Source organism: Schistocerca piceifrons, chromosome 5, assembly GCF_021461385.2.
Source record: "Schistocerca piceifrons isolate TAMUIC-IGC-003096 chromosome 5, iqSchPice1.1, whole genome shotgun sequence".
Lineage (NCBI taxonomy): Eukaryota > Metazoa > Arthropoda > Insecta > Orthoptera > Acrididae > Schistocerca > Schistocerca piceifrons.
This window is the reverse complement of record NC_060142.1, coordinates 550,721,012-550,735,407: the sequence shown is the minus strand read 5'-3', so window position 1 is coordinate 550,735,407 and position 14,396 is coordinate 550,721,012. Positions and strand designations below refer to the sequence as shown.

Sequence of the window (14,396 nt, the reverse complement as noted above, 5' to 3'; positions counted from 1 at the left end):
TAGCAAAACTCCTTTACTACTATAAGTGTCTCATTTTCTAATCTAATTCCCTTAGCATCACCCAACTTAATTCGACTACATTCCATTATCCTCATTTTACTTTTGTTGATGTTCGTCTTATATACTCCTTTCAAGACACTATCCATTCCATTCAACTGCTCTTGCAAGTCCTTTGCTGTCTCTGACAGAATTACAATGTCATCGGCAAACCTCAAAGTTTTTATTTCTTCTCCATGGATTTTAATACCTACTCCAAATTTTTCTTTTGTTTCCTTCACTGCTTGCTCAATATACAGATTGAATAACATTGGGGAGAGGCTACAACCCTGTCTCACTCCCTTCCCAATCACTTCTTCCCTTCCATGTCCCTCGACTTTTATAACTGCCATCTGGTTTCTGTACAAGTTGTAAATAGCCTTTCGCTCCCTGTATTTTACCCCTGCCACCTTAAGAATTTGAAAGAGAGTATTCCAGTCAACATTGTCAAAAGCTTTCTCTAAGTCCACAAATGCTAGAAATGTAGGTTTGCCTTTCCTTAATCTAGCTTCTAAGATAAGTCGTAGGGTCAATATTGCCTCACGTGTTCCTATATTTCTACAGAATCCAAACTGATCTTCCCCGAGGTCGGCTTCTACTAGTTTTTCCATTCGTCTGTAAAGAATTCGGGTTAGTATTTTGCAGCCGTTACTTATTAAACTGATAGTTCGGTAATTTTCACATCTGTCAACACCTGCTTTCTTTGGGATTGGAATTATTATATTCTTCTTGAAGTCTGAGGGTATTTCGCTTGTCTCATATATCTTGCTCACCAGATGGTAGAGATTTGTCAGGAATGGCTCTCCCAAGGCTGTCAATAGTTCTAATGGAATGTTGTCTACTCCCGGGGCCTTGTTTTGACTCAGGTCTCTCAGTGCTCTGTCAAACTCTTCACGCAGTATCGTATCTCCCATTTCATCCTCATCTACATCCTCTTCTATTTCCATAATATTGTCCTCAAGTACATCGCCCTTGTATAGACCCTCTATATACTCCTTCCCCCTTTCAGCTTTCCCTTCTTTGCTTAGAACTGGGTTTCCATCTGAGCTCTTGATATTCATACAAGTGGTTCTCTTTTCTCCAAAGGTCTCTTTAATTTTCCTGTAGGCAGTATCTATCTTACCCTAGTGAGATAAGCCTCTACATCCTTACATTTGTCCTCTAGCCATCCCTGCTTAGCCATTTTGCATTTCCTGTCGATCTCATTTGTGAGACGTTCGTATTCCTTTTTGCCTGCTTCATTTACTGCATTTTTATATTTTCTCCTTTGATCAATTAAGTTCAATATTTCTTCTGTTACTCAAGGATTTCTACTAGCCCTCGTCTTTTTACCTACTTGATCCTCTGCTGCCTTCACTACTTCATCCCTCAAAGCTACCCATTCTTCTTCTACTGTATTTCTTTCCTCCATTCCTGTCAATTGTTCCCTTATGCTGTACTTGAAACTCTGTACAACCTCTGGTTCTTTCAGTTTATCCAGGTCCCATCTCCTTAAATTCCCACCTTTTTGCAGTTTCTTCAGTTTTATATGATGAGTGTGAACATGCCAGACGTTGAGTGGTTAGGTGTAGGACATTGAGCTGTTGTGTACTCTTGTGACCCATATTATCAGCAGCTAATAATATTTGAAAGGGGCCTCATTGTGGGATCCCATTTGGCTGTCTGGTTGAATCATGCAATTTGCATATTTCTGGGCCTTTTTGATGTGACAGTAGCCCAATGTTGGACTGCATGAGCATGGAGGTGTATTTGTCATCAAGGTTCTGGTTGACTATATCTGACCACCACAAGGGAAGAGCACCATATTGTGCAGTAAGCATATCGCAACATCTGTGCCTGCCATCCAAGAACAAGTAATTGGCTCCCTGCACCATTGGTCGGAGACTGCAGCAGCCCGACTAGGGAATTACCTTCCATTGTGTAGACTGCCATTAACACAATACAGACAGCTGTCTTTGGAGTGGTGCCAAGACAGGAAGCATGGACTGCTGATGAACAGCTCCACATTGCATTCAGCAATGAATCACAGTTCTGCACTACCCCAGATGACCATTGGCAGCAATTATGGAGGTGACTTGGGGAGAGATCTCATTCTTCCACTGCTTTGGAGAGGCACAGCAATGTTACTCCTGATATCATGGAGTGGGAGTCATATCGTATGACTTTATATCACAGCTGGTGTTGATTGTCAGAATTCTGATGATATAACAGCATGTCAGACACACCTTGCATCATCATGTGTTACCATGTGGTGTCACTTTTCTATGGAACAATACTTGTCCACACGTGGTGCACGTCTCTGTGAACTGTTGGCATGATGTTGAGGTACTATGTCCAGCAAATTCCCCAGATCTGTCTCTTATGAAATGTGTGAGGTGAGCTTGAATGTGAAGTCCATTCCAGCACCAGTGTACAAGGTATAAAGAAGTGGTTACAATAGTTGTGGCCCAGTTTTCCTCAGAGAAGGATAGGGTGACTTTGTGACAGCTTTCCCAACCAAATTATTGCATGCATCGAGGCCAGAGAACATTCATTATTGTACTGATAACTGGGTTCATACTGTCAAGTTCTTCATAGATTTGACACAATTTTGTAATCTATGAATGATGCAACAGGTCTCTAAAGAGACTGCCAACACTATGCTTCTGTTCCTCTTCTGGAATATTGCTGCACAGTATGATATCTGTACCAGGTGGGATTGAGGGAGGTCACTGAAAAAGTTGAAAGAAGGGCAGCCTGTTTTGTATTATCACAAAATAGGGGAGAGACTGTCATGCATATGACACGCAAATTGGGCTGGCAGTCATTAAAACAAAGGTATTTTTTGCTGCGGCTGCATCTTTTCACAAAACCTCAATCACCAAATTTCTCCTCTGAATGTAAGAAATATTTTGTTGATGCCAGCCTATATAGGGAAAATGATCATTGTAATACAGTAAGAGAAACTGGAGCTTACACAAAAAGATTTAAGTGTTCATTTTCCTTGCTTGCTGTCCAAGAGTGGAACGGTAGAGAAATAACATGAAGGTGGTTTGATGAATCCTCTGGTAGAGACTTAAGTGCAAATTACGGAGTAGTCATATAGATGTTCATGTGGATCACATACCCTCCCACCCTTTGAAGTTTCATCTAGTTTCCTCTCCCCTTCTGGGTGCTTCCCTTTTCTTGTATCAGGCAGTGTATATTAAAATTGTCTTCTTGGTTGACCATAAAGTATTAAATCAACATTATTCATAACTAATATACGTATCAGGACCCACCCAGATAGCCATATGTGTAAAAGCACCACTTCTGGAATGGGGAGTGCACTTGCCCCAGATCAAATCCGCCCACGGGTTGGCAACGAGGGCCAGCCTGAAGTGGTTTTTCAGGCTGGTGCCAAGTTGTGCCTCAGTTACATGATTTACAAACTTTTAGAAGAAAGGTTTTGCTCTCTTTCACATGAATAACATTTTGTGCAGACAGGTGGGGTACACATACTGTATGCCAGGAGAGGGGGAGGGGGAGGGGGAGGCGGTGGTAACAATTTGTTGACAGGAAAGGCATCTGTCCACTACTTAAATTAACCATGCCACATCTGTTAATAACCATGTTGACACTGCACTGGTGTGGGACAAAGGCACAAGAAAATGAACAAGAGTGTATATATATATGATAAAAGGTATGGATTCTCATAAGTAATCCATTATTACTCAAGATCACAAAAACTGTCGTACAATTATGGTAACTGGTTTCAGCTAAACCAGCTAGCCATCTTTAGAGTTGAAGTTTTATAGAAAATTACATGTGAGGGAGATTAGTGTGACACAACCTGCCATTATTACAAAGTTTACACAAAGTGAGAACATACCAAATATGACTAACACTGCTGTGTCTAATCACCAGGCCAGTAGGAGACACTCCGACGACAATAAATTATGTACTTATGCTTAACAGTAGTCATGGGCCAACCTTTTTGCACATGTACAGCTCAATGAATGTTAAAATACATATGACCTAAAAATATACATATCTAATAGGACGCAGTGTGTCATTATATCATTGCAAGGTTGAAACCATATAATTCTTACCCAAATATGTGAGAGCGTCGTCACATTGTACAGTAACATTATATTAGCCAGTATCCACATATGAAAAGAGCTTATCACAACTGGTGGACAAATTTGTCCCTGTCACATAGCACCAATGCAAAACAGAGTAAAATGAAAATGCCCATGTCAGAGCAGGCAGAACACTGATTGATGTTAGGTGCTTGTGGCAATTTAAGAAAAACTATGTGCCACCAGGTGGCATTGCAGTTATAATATATTAACTAAAGCAGAAAAATAACTGTAGAAACTATTATGTGACATAGGTATATAAAATGTAATAATAATAATAATAATAATAATAATAATAACTGTAACTAAACAAGTAGAAAAGTCCCAGATAACGACAAAGTGGTAAAATGCCCCTAGAGGGCATAAAATTTTGATATAGTGTAGTTCAGGATAATGTAACCAACCTAAAGCATTTAAGTATGCAATACAAAAGGATATAAAAACGTAAGTAAGTGAGGACTGAACCTAAGACCCATTTGTTTTATCATCAGAATTTCCCATTTGTTTTATCATCAGAATTTAAGATAATGTCATAGGTGATGCAGAAACATGGAATTGACTGCATACCAGCATTCATAAGAACAATGTTCACATAGTGAGTATTATGTAGTTCAAAGGCACTTGTAAAATTTGTGTATCTTTTAAAAATGACTCATAGTACGTAGCCTACCTGAATTTCAAGTCTTCACAGCATTCCATTCACCATTATACATATGAGGAATCAGTCCAGGGCATTCCACATCCCCTAAACTATACTCAAAAGTCCCTCCTGATGTTTCATTGCCTACAGTTGGCAATGGAACATCAGGAGGAAGAATTTCTACTGTTCAACCATACCCTCTTGGCCCAGAAGTTTTAATTAATGAAGACACTAGCAATGAAAGCCTACATGTTATGATAATGAAGAAGGGCTATGGGTTAATGGAACATATCAGAAATGCTTTCATTTAACAGGTGACATCATTCTTTTTGCCTCTAGTGCAGATAAACTTTAAACAATGAATGAAAAGAATTAATAAAATAAGATTGGCCAGAAAATCAATTATAATAAAACTAGACTGAATAGGGTATTCCAAATGAAGCTTCTATGTGGATGAAACAAGAAGTTTACGATTAGTATACAAGGTGTACCATCAGGAATGGTCAGTATTCATTCAAAGAAAAAAGTCTAGTTAACACAGGCTCTAAAATGCATACTGTAAGAGTTATGAACACTTATTTACCTCTGATACTGTGAAACACTCTCTTCTACTGCTCATAGATCTTAAGGTTTGCATTTTAGAGCTCAAGTTTACTAGACACTTTTTTCTTGTTTTTGTCTATATTACCTCCTCCCAAAATATGGGAACCAAAGAGCTTGCGGTAGAAGACATTTGTTTCACAAATACTGAAAGTGAAGTAGTACTGACATCTCTTAATGTGTGGATTTTAGAACCTATGTTTACGGGACTTTTTTTGCTTCAAATAATGACTCCTGCCATATCTCTGAATGTTGACCATTCCTCGAGGGACACTCTGTACTTTACCAATTCTAACTTAGCGTAATAAAACATAAACTAAGTGTGAGAAAACCTTCCAAAAACTGGGGCAGGTTAGCAGGAAATCGAAAACTGCCTGGAAATTACTAAGTGAATTCAGGAACTGACAGCAGTAAAAGAAATTATTATGATTGTACTGAAAATGAAATGGAAGCAATTAGGAGATTAGCCAGATGAATGGATACTAGGTGAGCCATGGAAAGGCTTTTGTGGATTTCAAAAAACAAGAAAAGATCAAACAGGTAGATAATATTAGGAAACATGGAGGAGCAGTGGGGGTGTCTAAGCTTAAGACCATACTGCATGGAGAAGACAGAAGAAGCACATGAAATAGTTGCGCTACCGACGAAGATAATGATTGACCATATTGTTCACTTAATAGTGTAAACATTAGTTTTACTGTTCTTAGCACTGTTTTAATGTGTATGTTAATATTTCACAGTTGTTGATTGCTTTGGAACAAAGTCTGCAAAAATGCACCTTTTAGTGTGCTAGAGATTATCTCTGTAGTGCTCTTAAATTTGAATTAAAGTATATGTCGTACTACAGAATTGCTTTGTTTTTCTCCAACAGGGATGGACGAAGCAGATGTGGTGTTTATTGTGCAGCAAATGCTTGTATAGAACAGGTTATACAGCATGGAGAAGTAGACATTTTCCAGGCTGTCAAGACTGTTCGTAGGCATCGTCCTCAACTGGTAGAAAATATGGTAAGGACATAACAATGTATGGTCTGTTGAAACACTTTAAGACTTTGTGAACCAGAATTGGTTGACAGCATTTGATTTAAGCTTACTGGTTTGACTTCAGTATTAAAACTTGTAACCTGTCATCTACAGTATCACTCAAAAGAATTTTGTAGTTAAACTAGTAGTTTGATATGTATGTTTATCTATACACAAAATCCAAACAAACTGGTTGTCAGACAGAAGATTGCTTGACCTTGCCATAAACACTGTTTTCAAGGGGTTTGTAAGTATTTTGTAAAATGGGAAGAGTGCAACAAACCTAATTACATGAAGCAGGTCTAATTCTAATACTTTTACTTACTTTCAGCTATGCCTAAAAGTAAACAATATCCAGTAGATTTTAGACAAGGTGTCTTAGGAGCACTGAGTCAAGGCCAAACTCAGTCCTTTATCGCAAAGGCGTTTGGCATCTCACAACAGCTTGTGAGTGTCTGTGCCTGGCTTCAGAAAAAAATGGTGATGATAGAGAACAATGCACAAAGTAAACAGTAAAATGAGAAACACCTTCAACAGCCCTTTGATGAACAGAGAGATCGCATTGTTGAAAAAGAGGTCTACGCATCCCAGTTTCTGAATGCTGGTGCCTATTCAGACCACTACACATGAGGTTGAATTCTTCCTACACGTCAGTCAGGGGACCTGAAGATGGCATAGTGAAACACTGGAACTGGTCACATAAATAAATTGCATTTGAAATATAGATGGCTGAAAGCCAAGAAGAAGATAGTGTCATCTCATACCTGACCCCAAAAAACCAGCCCAGGCAATATATAATAATCTGCAGGTAAAACACAGGGTGAAGGTCCATATTTCAGCAGCTAAACATCACTTAGCAGCTATAGATCCGAATGGCAGGCAAACTTCTCAAAAACTTATGAGAGTGCAAAAAATAAGAAGGTCACACTGCAGATTGCTAAGAAGTGCACATTGTGAACCACTGAAGACTGGTCAAAAATTTTATGGAGTGATGAAAGCAAGTTTAATCTCTTCTCTCCAGATGGGATCCAGCAGGTTCGATAGCCAACAAACTAAAGTAATGACAGAATGTGCCAAATACCCACCTTGGAGCATGGAGGAGGAAGTTCTGTAGTGTAGGTCTGTTTCCTACAAAATATCGAAATTTGTGGGGTAAGGGATAGTCCAAAGTATGAGGAAACATTAACAGACCACATGATATGTCACAGAAGATAAAACATGCCTAATAATTGGCAGTTCTGGCTTGAAAGCAATCCAAAGCATACTTCTGGCCATGTGATGACAGTTCTGAAGCAGCACTCCTGAAAGAAAGGATATTGCAGAGTCATGGCTTAGCCACAGCCTGGGGGATGTTTCCAGAATGAGATTTCCACTCTGCAGCGGAGTGAGCGCTGATATGAAACTTCCTGGCAGATTAAAACTGTGTGCAGGACCAAGACTCGAACTCGGGACCTTTGCCTTTCGCGGGCAAGTGCTCTACCAACTGAGCTACCCAAGCACGACTCACGCCTCATCCTCACAGCCTTACTTCTGCCAGTACCTCATCTCCTACCTTCCAAACTTAACAGAAGCTCTCCTGCAAGTCATGCTTGGGTAGCTCAGTTGGTAGAGCACTTGCCCGCGAAAGGCAAAGGTCCCCAGTTCGAGTCTCGGTCCGGTACACAGTTTTAGTCTGCCAGGAAGTTTCATATCAGCGCACACTCCGCTGCAGAGTGAAAATCTCATTCTGGAAACATCCCCCAGGCTGTGGCTAAGCCATGTCTCCGCAATATCGTTTCTTTCAGGAGCGCTAGTTCTGCAAGTTTCGCAGGAGAGCTTCTGTTAAGTTTGGAAGGTAGGAGACGAGGTACTGGCAGAAGTAAGGCTGTGAGGATGGGGCGTAAGTCGTGCTTGGGTAGCTCAGTTGGTAGAGCACTTGCCCGTGAAAGGCAAAGGTCCCAAGTTCGAGTCTCAGTCTGGCACACAGTTTTAATCTGCCAGGAAGTTTCATATCAGCGCACACTCCGCTGCAGAGTGAAAATCTCATTCCAGTTCTGAAGCAGCACAAACTGAAAGTATTCGAATGGCAAAGCCAAAGTCCAGGCGTAAACCCCATAGAACGGTTAGGAGTGAACTGGATAGACTTGTTCACCAACAATACTGCACCAACAAGGAGACTTTCTGCAGAGACTGTGTTAGCAGTGGAAGAAGATTCCTGAGGCACAATTGGCCAAACTCGTGGACTTGCCACTCAGGTGTGCTGCAGCAATGCACACGAAGGGCTGTGCAACCAAGTATTGAGCGAAGAATATCATGGGTCACGAGTTCATTACTGTTTTACTTCTGTTTGGTTTTAACAAAATATGTTTGAGCCTATGTAATTTCCAGAATGAGATTTTCACTCTGCAGTGGAGTGTGCGCTGATATGAAACTTCCTGGCAGATTAAAACTGTGTGCCCGACCGAGACTCGAACTCAGGACCCTTGCCTTTCGCGGGCAAGTGGTAGAGCACTTGCCCGCGAAAGGCAAAGGTCCCGAGTTCGAGTCTCGGTCGGGCACACAGTTTTAATCTGCCAGGAAGTTTCCTATGTAATTTGTTCATTGTGTTTTATTATTAATGCAAAGATTAGAATTGTATAAGAAGGGTAAGAAAATTAAATACACATTACAAAGATTTAGTAAATAAGATCTTATAATTAAATTTTCTTCTAAAGAATTCGTTTTCTGAATTTATTATCTGCACAAAATTTAATTATCAACTTCTGTTCTTTCAGTCATGATCTGAGACCATTCGTGATAATCTTAAATGCATTGAGAATATCATGCATAAAGTTAGGTAGAATAGCTCTGCATGCCATCTCAGCATCAAGCAATGACACAGTGGTGTGGCACGAGCTTTTTTCATCATTGTGTAATCACATTTAAACCTAGAAGTATTGTCACTATAAAAATCAAACTTTTATCCACCATTTGGGGTCACTTGCTATGTGATTTTATATATTTTTCTTGGAAATGCCAGTTAAATGGCTATCAACAATATTATGAATCGGTTGCCCATATATTTATTAACACCCTGTACAATGTTCCAGTGACTGGAAAAGTAAAAACACAACTGGAGTGAAGCGATACCCCATGAATCCAGAGGAATGGACATGTCCATGTCCTGGAGGGGGAAGGCACAGAATTTTATGTCCATAATTGTACTGCATGGACGCTAAAGGTATATAATAAAATTCTGATGATGACTGAGTGAGTGAGAATAAGCATTTTTCACTATCCATAATAATAAAAATATTTTAGTTACGTTACCCAAGAAAATTGACTTATCTGAAGTCATAGACAAAGAATAATTTACTTATAGGTCTCACCCTTCATTGAGATCATAATGATGGTTGACAAAGCTCAGAGCATGCCACTGGTGGTGGTGGTTGAATATTGTTAGAGTAATAAGTTGAAATGGTCATTTATTAATCAATGGAAAGTCCAGGTTTGAATATCAACAATGTTATGAAGAGGATGGATTGCTACTTGCTATAAAGGTGACACACTGAGTTGCAGACAGGGATGCCAAAAAGTATGTTACATATAAGCTTTCGGCAAAAGCTTTCTTAAGAAAAGAAAAACACTTGCACATTGACACAAGCAAGCACACCTCATATACCCAAGATTGCTATCTCCAGCCACATTGGCCAGAATGCAACAAAAGCTTGTTGAATGGTAGCATCAGTCTAGAGAGGGCATGGGGGAAGGGAGAAAGGGATAGCAGAGTATGGATGAGGGAAGAAGAATTGACACTTTTGAATGTTGGGCTCCATAAGGTTCCCTTTCTGTGCAGTGACCGTGGAATATAAAATTATAAAGAATGTAGCAACCAGTCGCGTAAACATAATTTATTTATCTTGTTGCAAATCAATTTCGACTGATATCAGTCATCATCGGTGCATTTTTCTAACCAATACATGCCATAAGTAGAAGTACTGTCCTTGACTTCTTGACAGAAATCTGCCAAGGACAGTACTTCTACTTATGGCATGTATTGGTTAGAAAAATGCACTGACGATGACTGATATCAGTCAAAATCGATTTGCAACAAGATAAATAAATTATGTTTCCACAACTGGTATTTACATTCTTTATAATTTTAAGAAATGAAACACTCTAGTGGAGATTGCAGGGAGTAGAGTTGGCAAACTGAGGCTGCCAGGTGCAAGGTTTGGTGACTGCGGGGGGAGGGGAGTTGTTTGGTTGGTTTGTGGTGGAGGGAGAGGCAAGGAAAAATATAAATGGAAAGGAGAGGAGAGGAGTAGAAAAAGGGAAAAGACTGACAGGTGCGTTAGCTGAGAGCATCAGGCAATTAAGATAGGGGGAGGCAAATAGTGAGGAGGTAACAGGATAGAGGGTGCAGAAACAGTTGCGTAGAGTGTGTGGGGCAGAAGGTACAGGAGCTGACTGTAAAATGAGGCTGGGATTATTGCAGGAGCAAAAAATGTATTTTAAGGGTAACTCCTATCTGCGTGACTCTGGCAAGCTGATGGTGGAGGTGAGGATGCAGATGACTTGGGTTTTGAAGCAGACTTTGAAATCAAGCACATTGTGTCGTAGTATTGCCCACTTTGCTCTTGAGCATTCTTCCCGGCGGACAGCTTGCTGGTAGTCATACCAATATAGAAAACTGAGAAATGATTGCAGCAGAGCTGGTATATGACATGGCTGCTTACACAGGTGACCTGACCTCTGATGTGGTAAGATAAGCCTGTGAAGGGACTAGAATATGAAGTGCTGGTGGGTGATTGGACAGGTCTTGCACTGGGTTTCCACAAGGATATGATCACTGTGGCAAGGGGATGGGATTGGAAGTGGCATAGGGATGGGTTAGGATGTTTTGAAGACTGAATGGGCAATGGAACTCCACTTTAAGAGGGGTGGGGAAGATCTTTGGTAGAATACACCTAATTTGAGGCAGTGATGGCAGATAATTATTAATCATATCTGGAAATTAGGGAAACCCTACCCAAGATCCTTCCCGCCTTTCCTGAAGTTATCGCCCACCCAGCCTATACAATATCCTAGTTTATCCCTATGCCACTCCCAGTCCCAACCCCTTACCACAGGGATCATATTCCTGTGGAAGACCAAAGTGCAAGACCTGCCAATCCATCCACCCAGCACTTCCTATTCCAGTACTGTCACAAGCTTCTCTTACCCCATCAGAGACCACACCAGCTGTGAAAACAGACATGTCATAAACCAGCTCTGCTGCAATCATTGCTCAGCATTTTATATTGGTATGTCTACCAACCAGCTGTCTGCCAGGAAGAAGGGCCTAGGACATAACATGCTTGATTTCAAAGGCTTGTTCACAATCCAAGCCATCTGCATCCTCCTTTCCACCATCAGCTTTCCTGAGCTGTGAAGATGAGAGTTACCCTTAAAATACATTTTTCAATCCTGAAATTGCCCCCGCCTCAACCTACCATCCCAACACCTTCCACCCAACTGTTTCTGCCCCCTCTGTCCTCTCTCTTCCTCCTGATTCACATCCCCTCACCCTCACTATAGATTGTTCTCTGCCAGTGCACCCACTGGTCTTTTCTGCTTCTCTAATCTTGTTCTCCCACACCTCTTTTTCACCTCCCCTCCCCCAATCTTTCTCCCACAGCTTCCTGACATTGTACCTCGTGGCCTTGTTCTGCCATCTCTAGTCCCTGCACACTGTGCCAGGCTGCACTGATTCCTCTTCTCCCACCTATACCCTGCTATCCCTTCCCCTCTCCACTTCAGATTATCTCTCCCAATTGACGCATTTCAAATTGCTTTCTGATCAGAGCAGCCAGAGGTAGCAGTCATGTGCTTTTTCTTGCCTGTGTGTATGTGTGTGTGTGTGTGTGTGTGTGTGTGTGTGTGTGTGTGTGTGTTTCTTCTTTTGAAGAAGGTTTTGGCTGACAGCTTAGTTTGTAATAGTCATTTCTTTGTGCTTCTCTGCAACTCAGTGAGTCACCTGTACAATGAGTGATGATCGACCCTTTTCATAATTGTTGATATTCCAACCTAGACTTTCAGTTGTTTGATTAAACAACTATGTCAGCCTATAACTCCCAATAAGGTTTGACCACCATCAGTGACACACTCTGAGCTTCGTCAACTCTCAGTTTTGTGCCTCCCTCACTTCTGGTCACTGGAAGTTTATACAAGGGGTTAACGAACATATGGGAAACTCCTGGAAATGGGCAGAGGACTTGAAAGGAAGCGAAAATGTTAATATGTACATACAGTCAATGTGGTTTCATTTTCTCACATACTTTTTTTTGTTACATGTTTGCTTCATGTGTGTGTTTTTGTTTTCAGATTTCCATCTTCGTTCTACAGATATTTTTGTTTCTTGATGCATAAATGACCTCTAACACAAGTACCTAAATGCCACTTCATAGAATGTCTTACTCGCTCACATATTCCAAGCATCTGCTAAAATCCTTCCTGAACATGCTGGTGAAGAATGGCAATATTCATAATAGGTCTTCAGTACAGTGTGTTTTAAATCCCCTCCAAAAGAAAACTCCTGTGATTGAGATTAGATGATGGATCATGCCAAGATGTTGCTGTCTCAGGAATTATCCATTTATTAGGGACATGCTGATTTAAAATTGTGCTTGTGTGCGGAGCAAAATGAGATGTTGCCATATTGTGAACCACTCATTCTGTAGTGCAACATCTCCCCGCAAAACATTTAATGTTCCATTAAAAATTCACTGTGTGATGCTCCAGTCAGTGTTCTGTGGGGAAAAAAAGGAGGGTCAATTAATCTGTCTCCAATTATGCCATCTGATACATTAATGCTAAACTATTGTTGATGTCTTGTTTCCAAACTCCAAAAGGATTCTCATCCATCCATACTGGGGTGTAACATTCCACACCTCATACATGTCACTCAGCTTTGTGTGTGTGTGTGTGTGTGTGTGTGTGTGTGTGTGTGTGTGTGTCAGCTTTATCTTCCAACTAATTTTCGATTAACATTCTTCAAATTAATTGCTGTTGTGGACCTTCTATGCAGTATGATTAAACCATGCTGTGTGACCTCTCCTTGACAATTGGGGATGGGTGCTGAAAGAGAACTCCAATCTATTTAAGCAACTGAAATGATGTAATCAGATTTGTGATAACTCCTCTGCATTATAACAGCAAAATTTCCACTGTACTCTTATTTTTACAATGGCAGATGATGCAGATTGCTCATGAGTTGCATCTCACAGCATATTGTAATGTGACTATACATGTTTTGACATTCGAGAGCAAAATGACAAAATGACAGATCTCAAGTATGATCTTCAACTGTTTAGTCATTTACATTCTTACCAGTGTCCCCTTCCTGCGTGACTTGCAAGGTACAACCAAGCTACAATGCCAAAGTATAAGCAAGCCTACCAAGCAGGTGGAGATGTGCAGTCACTATCATGCCTTGTCATTGTCCATAGCTGGAGGCATTCGCACCCCATCTGCATCTAAAAATAGCATGTTAAGCAAAAGTGTGCACAATGAGTTCCCTCGCCCTTAAAAAGTACCTAAACTACATTTTTCAGTTCCCACAAACATCTTTGGTCAATCTAAGAGGATGGAAGTGTAACTTATTATTCCATAGAATCCCATATTACACTGCAGATCCCCTCACTGAGAATGACAGATGTCATGTAATCCAGTTTAGTTAACTAACATCTCATAACATTAAAAAATGTACTCTTTCAATAACAGTAGGTTTTTTCTTCATTTCACTTAACATTATTTCCAGTCCTTAAAGTCCATTTAGAGAGCATCCAATCTTATTTTTGAAAATAAATCTTCATACGTAATTCAGCTTGTTTGGACAAAGAATAGAATTACATGTAATGTACTTTGTTCAAAAAATTTGTTTATGCCATACTCCTTCATTCAGTACATTCCGTAATGCAGTAAACGATTTTTCCATTTTCGGTTTTATTGATATTGGTCCCTTTCTATGAGATTGATATGTAAATCTCCCCCCCCCCC

At 40.3% G+C, this 14,396-nt stretch overlaps 1 protein-coding gene across 1 annotated transcript in view; it reads left to right on the top strand.

The window, feature by feature from the left end:
• Positions 1 to 14,396, top strand: part of LOC124798363 (receptor-type tyrosine-protein phosphatase kappa) — a 689,856-nt gene that overhangs the window by 649,779 nt on the left and 25,681 nt on the right. Inside the window, exon 14 of the mRNA XM_047261733.1 lies at positions 6,248 to 6,383. Coding sequence (XP_047117689.1) covers positions 6,248 to 6,383 — 136 coding nt within the window. The remainder of the gene's footprint in view (positions 1 to 6,247; positions 6,384 to 14,396) is intronic.